Source organism: Panthera pardus, unplaced genomic scaffold (genome assembly GCF_024362965.1).
Source record: "Panthera pardus isolate Hobbes unplaced genomic scaffold, ASM2436296v1 HiC_scaffold_4, whole genome shotgun sequence".
Classification (NCBI taxonomy): domain Eukaryota; kingdom Metazoa; phylum Chordata; class Mammalia; order Carnivora; family Felidae; genus Panthera; species Panthera pardus.
The window spans coordinates 14,904,398-14,912,393 of record NW_026526969.1 but is presented as its reverse complement, the minus strand read 5'-3'; the positions used below and the strand labels follow the sequence as shown (position 1 = coordinate 14,912,393).

General features: G+C 66.9%; 1 protein-coding gene across 8 annotated transcripts in view; it reads right to left on the bottom strand.

The window, feature by feature from the left end:
- MAD1L1 (mitotic arrest deficient 1 like 1) overlaps nt 1–7,996 on the bottom strand; it is a 317,342-nt gene continuing 309,346 nt past the window's right edge. For all 8 annotated transcript variants that reach the window (XM_053893964.1, XM_053893965.1, XM_053893967.1 and 5 more), the window contains one exon: nt 1–450. In XM_053893964.1, the coding sequence (XP_053749939.1) occupies nt 292–450 (159 nt within the window). In that variant the 3' untranslated portion in view covers nt 1–291. The remainder of the gene's footprint in view (nt 451–7,996) is intronic.

Sequence of the window (7,996 nt, the reverse complement as noted above, 5' to 3'; positions counted from 1 at the left end):
TGGCCGAGGAGCAAACTTTATTTCATACGGAGCAGGGACTCTGCCGGGTTTGAGCGGTGTGTGGACGGGGGTACACACTGGGGAGGGGGCCGGAAGCGGGCCCCCCGGGCCACCCCCCGGAGCGGCGGCACCGAACGTCCTGGGCGAGGAGGAGGGTGCGGCCTCTCCCCCGCAGAGCGGCTCAGCCCCTGCCGGCTACGAGTGCGGGCGGCCGGGGTCCGTGGGGCCGCGTGGCGGGAGGCGGGGTGGGCCTGGGACCCGCCGGCTGCCCTCTTCCGTGTGAGCCGCAGGCTAGGCCACCGTCTGGCGGCTGAAGAGGTCGAGTGTGAGGGCGCTGAGGAAGGCGGGGATGCTGTCTTGGCGCAGGAGGTGCAGCTCGATGAGCTCCGGCACCGTGCGTGAGAAGGCCGTCTCCAGAAGCTGCATCTTGGCGCCTGAGGGTCCCGTGGCCTGGAGGGCGGGCGGGAGACACAGAGGACACACGGTCAGCGGTGCGGTGGCCTGCGGGATCCCCCCGCCCCTGCCCCAGGGCCCTTCGGTCCAGGACAGGGCGGGACGGGGACCCCGTCCCCGGCGGGGGTCCAGAAGACGGGATGTGGGGCGTGGGGCGTGGGGCGTGGGCTCCGGGTGCCCAGCTGCCCTCTGTCGGTCTGCCCAGCCCTCCCCGTCCTCAGAGCCCGGCCCCCGTGACGGCAGCCGACACCCCGCCCCACCCCCCGATGCTACAGACGAACGGGCGAGGGGGCCGGAGCCGCCCCAGAGAGCTGCTCTGCGCCCGGGCGGACGGCCGTGCCCCCTGGTGCTCAATCCCGTTGGCGCCGGCCACAGAACGGAGGGGGTTCCCACCGGCGGCCCTGCTGGGAGGCCAACCCCGCTTGCGGGCCTTGCTTCTCCGCGGGAGGAGCCGCCCCCGGCCACGATACGCACAACAGCCGGGGTGCGCACCGCCGCCCACGGAGTCCGTCGGCGGACCGTTACTCAGCCACGAAAAGAACGCAGCCCTGACCCCTGCTGCGCCAGGGACGAACCCCAGACACGGAACAACACGCGTGCGTCAGATCATCCGTAGGGAGTGTGCAGAACGGCGAGTCCGCGAGATGGAAAGTACATCAGTGGCTGCCAGGGGCTGGGCTGGGCACGGGACGGACTGCCAGTGGGCGTGAGCGTCCTTGGTGGGGCGACGAGAGTTCTGAAATCGGGTCGTGGTGGCGGCACAGCTTGGAAGACACCAAATACACCAAAAAGCAAGCCGCGGGGTGAACTGCACAGCGTGGGAACTCCCCCCCCCTCCACCCCACCCCGGGGCTGGGCGCGTGTACTAAACCCCCGTCTGCCCCACAGCCTGACGGGGCCACCCTCCTCCCAGGAGCTGCGGGGGCTGCCTGGCTCCGCCCGTGTGCACGGCTCACCCCTGCACGCGGTGGGCCACACACCCGGCCCGCACACCGACCTCCGCCCGGGAAGGACGCCTGGATGCGCCTGTTGGGAGGCGGTGGTCTCCCTCCGAGACCCCAGGAAGGAGCTGGAGCCGGCCTTCCTGCTCCCCCGTCCTGTCCCACGAGCCCTCCCGGCGGCCGTTGGAGCTCGTGGCGCCCAGCGTCTGAGCGGCACCCCCGCCTGTGTGCCGCGCGGACGGCCTCTGCTGCCTCCCCAGGGCTCCCACCCTGCTCCCCTGCATGTCCGCACGTTTAGGCTTGTCACAGTTCAACACGGACCATTTTTAAACAAAAGTAAGAGAAACCACTCTGACCTTTTACCGAGAAAATCCTTTCATTTCTGCCTTCTGCTCAATTGTGAAAATTTCCCCTAAATGTCAGAGGGGCTGATCCTCCGGCAGCGGAGGGGCGGGGAGCAGACGCAGGGCACCGCTCAGGCCGGGGGTGGGGGTGGGGGGGGGGGGCGCTGAGGGAGGCCGTGGCGCCCGCCTGGCTCGGCGGCTGAGTGGCAACCCTCCTCCGAAGCGGGGTCCCTCCACGCCGCGCTGCACCTGGCCGGGACCCCTGCCCGCCCGGGAGGGGGCCTTCAGTCCGGGTGTCTCCCCAGATCCCTGTTGGGCTGTGGGGCCCCAGCCATGCTTTACACACATCAGACATCCCTCGCGGCTGCCAGCACTGCGGCCGTGTCTCGAACAATCGACACTTAACGCTCGCCCACGCGAGGCCCATCCTGGGCACCTCAGTGCACCTGTCCGGCATTCAGGAGGCGAGCGCACGGCCACAGAGACACTGGCTGTGCCCTGGGGCTGGCGGGGGGCGTGCAGGAAGGAGGCGTGACCAGGGCGGCCTTCTCAAAGCCGAGGGTTTGTGAGCCACCCGCACCCCCGCACCCCCCCGGCCACGCCGGCCCATTCCGTGGGAAGGGCCGTGTCCTTGCTCAGAGGCGGCGTGGAGCCGTGTGGCTGCCAGCATGTGCCCTGGTCACGCCATGCCAATCAATCTCTGCTAGGCTCCACCGTGCTCAAATACCACCCGGTCCCCAGGTACCTTGTAAATCACTCTAATTAGAGGCTGTTCGCTTAAAATTAGAGAGCAATTTTTTAAAAAGCAAATTGCCCAGTAAGACGCGTTGGCTGTGGCTGGAAATATTTATGGCCTGTGTCTCTGCCTCCTCTGCCCCCAGCGTTTGGGAGTGACAGGCCGCCGTGTGGCTGGCAGGCGCCCCGTGGCGAGCAAGGCGCTCCGCCACAGTAAGACCCCCGGCGGCCCCTGGCTGGCCGTCAGCGCGGTCCGGCGCTCACACCTCAGCCTGGACTCGCCTCCAGGCCTCCCCTCCCTCCAGACGGCGGAGCTGGGCCTGCCTCGAAGGGTTCGGCCGGGACCCAGACGGCCAGGTCCGTCTGCCACGGCGCGAGTCTGCAGAGACGGGCCACGCGGGGACGCCGGGGGGCTCCGGGGCTGTGCGTCATCGGAAGACGAAGCACGTAGTGGCTCCAATGGGGCTCGTTAAATGCCAGCCTGTGGCGCCCCACAGCTGGCGGGACGGCACGCGGCGGGCCCTTTGTGAGATGCCCTGAGTAGGGAACTGCCCCCGCTTCGGTGGCCCCCTCCCAAGCCCCCGACTGCCCGTGGGACGGCACAGGGGGGAGGGGATTCCCGTCGAGTGCAAGCCTACCGCTTGCTGAGGGAGCCGAAGGCAATCCCGCGAACGAAGGCACGGGAAGAATCCAGAGATGAGACCCATAGCGAGGTGTGGGTCCTCACGTCCCCACCTGAGCAAGATTTAGACAACACAACAAGATGATCAAACAGGCAGTGCGAACACCACTCTCTCAAGACTCTGGGAGCGGGGTATCGTCTCTGCGTCACGGTGGCATGGCGGCTTGTCACAAGGCCCCATCGACTCCCGAGGAAGCGGCTGACGGCAGCTGGAGGGAAACGCAGGACGACGGGAGCATCCTGGGGCCTGAAAACAGACGGTGGACAGTCACAGAGACTTGGGGGCCCCAGCTCGGTGACGAGAGACACATGAGATGACGCGGCATGCTTCCGTGACCCCGCGGGCCGAGACGAAACGCGGGGTCGTGGCTCGTGGGCGCACCGGGCAGAGCCGGGGGGACACAGAGCCCGGGGTGCCCTGCTGGAGACCAAGGACCACCCGCCAGGTGTCGGGGCTCTGCCTCGAGAGGCAGAGAAGGGAAGGGTTGCGATCAAGGAGGAATGAACGAAACTGACGACAGGAGAGGGGGTATTGCAACCAGAGGCCGGTCCTTCGAAACCAGCAACAAAACAGACGGAAGAGAAAAGACAGAAGCTGCCGATACCAGAAATGAGATCCTGGAGCTGTTCTGAGAATAATAAGAAAACACTTAAAAACCCTTTATGCCCATAAACTTGACAGCTGGGAACAGAGCGTCCCTTAAACACCACGGAGCACCAGGGCTCGGTCAAGATGAAGCAGCGAACCCGACAAGTCCGGCGGCCGTTTAGGAAACCGAATTTGTAATTAAAACGCTCCAGAAGAAATCTCCAGTCCCACGTGGTTCCACCGGAGAATTTTATCAGACATTTAAACGAGAATTAACGCCCATTTTCCACGGTCTGTTCCGGAAGACGGAGCAGAGAGAGTACTTTCCTGCGCACAGGCGTGTCCGCCCGACAGCAAGCCAGAAATGGCGCACACGCACAGGCGGGAGAGAGAAGTGGACTTGGTGCAGAGACCCTCAGCAGAGCTCAGCTAACGTGGTCGGGAAGTATAGAGCGGCGACTACGCCAGGACCACGCGCAAGGCACTTCTGCGTGTGGCCGGTGCGCTGACGACCAGTCAGGACGCGTCACCACAACCCCAGGACACCCAGTCCCACTGCCGACGCAGGAAACGCCTCTGACAAAACGCGACCTCCATTCCCGAAGAAAACCCTCGGCAGACGGGCGCGCACGGCCCACGCGGCCTCCGAGTGGGACAGGCGGCGCCGTCCCGTCCTGGGGGCAGAACACACACGTGGGGGCCTCGACGGAGGTCCCCACTAACGTGCCCCATCAACCTTTTTTGTAATTTTTTTTTTTAACGTTTATTCATTTTTGAGACAGAGAGAGACAGAGCATGAACGGGGGAGGGTCGCAGAGAGAAGGAGACACAGAATCTGAAACAGGCTCCAGGCTCTGAGCCGTCAGCACAGAGCCCGACGCGGGGCTCGAACTCACGGACCGCGAGATCACGACCTGAGCCGAAGTCGGATGTCCAACCGGCTGAGCCACCCAGGCGCCCCCCCCATCAACCTTCTTAACGCAAGTGCCAGAGCTGCCCCACGGAGAAAGACGAGAGAACTGAAAAGAATTCTGACTTAAACCTCACACCTCACGCAGAGCTTAACTCCACGCCTATCACAGACTTACACGTAAAACATAAAAACCTTCAAGCACAGAGACGACATTTCAGGACCTAAGACCAGGCGAGAACTTGTCAGACTTCACACAGAAAGCTCAGTCCGGAGAACAGAATGAAGACGGGACAAACCGATGGGCCTCATGGAAACTGCCAGCCTTTGCTCCCGAGACACAAGCCCGCCCGGGAAGGGGTACGTCCGAGTCATGAGTGACCCGGGGCTGGCATTCTGTGTCCCGGCGCCTCCTGGCTGGAAGGTCAGGTGCACGGTTGTGTTTCGCTCACGGCTGTCCCCCCCCCCCCGCCGGAACAGGGCCCGGAGCAACGGGTGCAGCCGGGCCCCCTCCTCCTGCACAGCGCTGGCCGCGGTTGCGACGGTCTGTTCATCTCTGTGACTCGCTGAACCGTCTCCCTCCGTTCCCGGGACGCCCGGGGAAGAGGCGGCCGCAGTCAGGACGGGGCGGGTGGGGGTACTGACGGCAGCCCCACGCCACCCCGGGGCTCACCTCGCCCACGCGCTCAGATGCCCCGAGGCCGGCCCTCCACTCCCTCACTGGCTCCCCGGCTGCAGGTGGGAAGCTGGTGGCTGCAAGGCCCGGGGGAGGCCGGCTGCTTGGCGGCCGTCTTCAGTCGCATGAAGGCTCACGTGCGGATCTGGGGGCGGCAGGCACCTGAGTGGACACAGCTCCAGGCGGCCCTGCGTCCCGCGAGGCCCGCCGCTCCCATCCCGGCCCCGTCCTCGGAGCCGCCCCCGGGCCTTCGCGTGCGAGGCAGGGGCTGGGAGCCCGGGCACAGCGCAGGCACGGCCTCTCTGCAGCCGGGTCCCGGCCGGGCTCCGCGGCCAGATGCTGGCCCCGCGGGGGACAACGTGGGGCGGTCGGTGTGTGCAGGCGTGCGCAGACGCCTGCCGCGTGCCGGGCACCCCCTTCCCGCCGCCACGCACGCGTACCCCGGGTCTTCGGGGTTGAGCGGCCGTCCCCCCACTCAGACGCGACCGCCCAACGCCTCTGCTCTGACCCCTCCGTCTGGACGGCCTCCTCCCGGTGCCGGCCCTGGGTGACCCGGGGCGCTCTGGCAAAGCTCGGGTCCCGCGCGTCCGTCGGGGTGTGAGAGCCCCCGCTCGGCGGGACGCGCTCGGTGGTGGGTGGTGGGTGGCTGCGGCCCCGTCTAGGGGAGGAGCCTTCTACCAGGAGCACAGGCGCTTCCTCCTCCGGGGACCAGCCCGCCCTGCAGAGGGGCGGCCCAGGCCGCGCACCCCGGCTGCGCACACTAGCCAGGCTGCGAGGGAGCTCCGGCTACGCGGGCGAGGGCCCGACGCGCTGCCCGAGCCGGCACACGCCCACCGGTGATGCGCGGACAGCGGCTTCGCCACGTCTGCTAGGAAGTCGCCTTGAACTTCCGTGCCGGAGGAAGCCCCCTGAGCACGCACCGCAGTGGGTCATGCTCACACACGACACGGCTCTACACGCACAGAGAAAAAGCGTGTCAACCACAAAACGTAAGTGGTTAGCTCAGGGAGCTGCGATGAAACGTGGCTCCTTACGGCTTTGTGCACTTTGCGGATTTTCTACCGCGGCCGCACGTCGTCTCCGTAACCAGGGCCAGCCCGATGCGAACTGGGTCTCCGAGAGCGGCACTTCTGACACAGGGCACTCATCACACGCACTGTTCTTGCCACAGGCACGTGCGAGTTCGTGGGCCTCACCGGCCGCCTGGCCCCGGGACTGGGGCCCCTGGGATGCCCGCCACGGCACCCACGGGTCTCCCACCCAGAACCACGCACCAGGGCGGCGGTCGGTCGTGGTGTAAGTGGCCCGGCCCACCCGGGCCCCGCCTGGGGACACGGAGGTGACCCTCGGCCCTGGATCCCTCCTCCACATAGCCCCCACCTGGCCGCTCCTGCTGCCCCCCGCCCCCGACTGTGACTGTGTCCTGTGTCTCCTCACCTTGTAGGCCGGGCTGGGCGAGGAGGCCCTTCCCACTGCTGCCCCCCAGGCGCCCCCCCACATGCCCTGCCAGCCTCCGGCTCTGGTGCACATCCCCGCCCACTGCTGTCCCTCAGGGAGGGCGGGCGGCGGGGGGGGGGGTGACCCCGGTGCTCGGCGTAGGCGGACCCAAACAGGCCTGGGCACAGGCAGAGGGACGTGGTGGCCAGCGGATCGGGACGAGCTGGACGGAACGCCGAGGAGCCCGTCCCAGCACGAAGCTGCAAACGCCGAGCTGGCAAAAAGCATGTCCAGCACGGGGCGGAGGGAAATCGCTCCCCCAATTATCCCCGCTCAATTGTGCCGGGAAACGGCTAAATACCGCATGTTCTAATTATACCGGCGTTGCTGGAGTTACCGTCCCCGGCGAGGGGCGACCTCTCCCCAGCGTGCTCTGGGGGGTGGGGGGGGCGAGGCCAGGCGCCCCGGCAGCTGCAGATCGGTTCCGAGCCCACAGTTGTTATTATTATTACTCTATTTATACGGCTCTGCATCCCTCGTGCCTCGCCCCGGTTTGTGCAGCTGCTCCCACGGCCTCACGAGGGAGGGGCAGGAGGGCGCACATGGGCGGCGAGGGCCCAGGGTCATTTCCAACGAGCCTCGTGCATCACAGGTGGGTGCCCAGGGGGCCCACAGGTCATCGGCACAGGGCCAGGCTCCGTCTGGCGTCCCACTCCCGGCCCAGGCCTCCTTCCCATCCCGGGAGGAAGGTGGGGACAACCGGGGGGCCGGGCCACCTCCCTCCTACTGGCTCCCAGGGGCAGGAGGCCAAGTGCAAGGGGCCCCCAAACGGCTCTGAAGGCCGGACGTCCCGGGAGGGCCCGGGCCAGATGGGCTGGAGCACGTGTCCCCTAGCCAGCCACCCTCAGCGCAATGACGCGGATGGCACCAGGTCACACAGGAAGCCCCCCTCCCCGTCCAGACAAGCTGGTACAGTGGAGCGCTCACGGGGACACAGGCGGCCGGCTGGGGGAGCGGCAGAGACTGAGCTGGGGACCTGGGCTCCGATCGTGGCTGCCCCTCCCACTCGCCGTGTGACCGTGGCACCTCCCCTCCCCTCCCCTCTGCGAGCTGGACTTCCCTCAGTGGAAAGGGGCACACGGTGTCTGTGTCCCCACCTCGGATATTAACTCACTCACGTGCTGACAAGACGGATGAAGCCAGCCGCCACGTCACGGGCTGTCCACGTG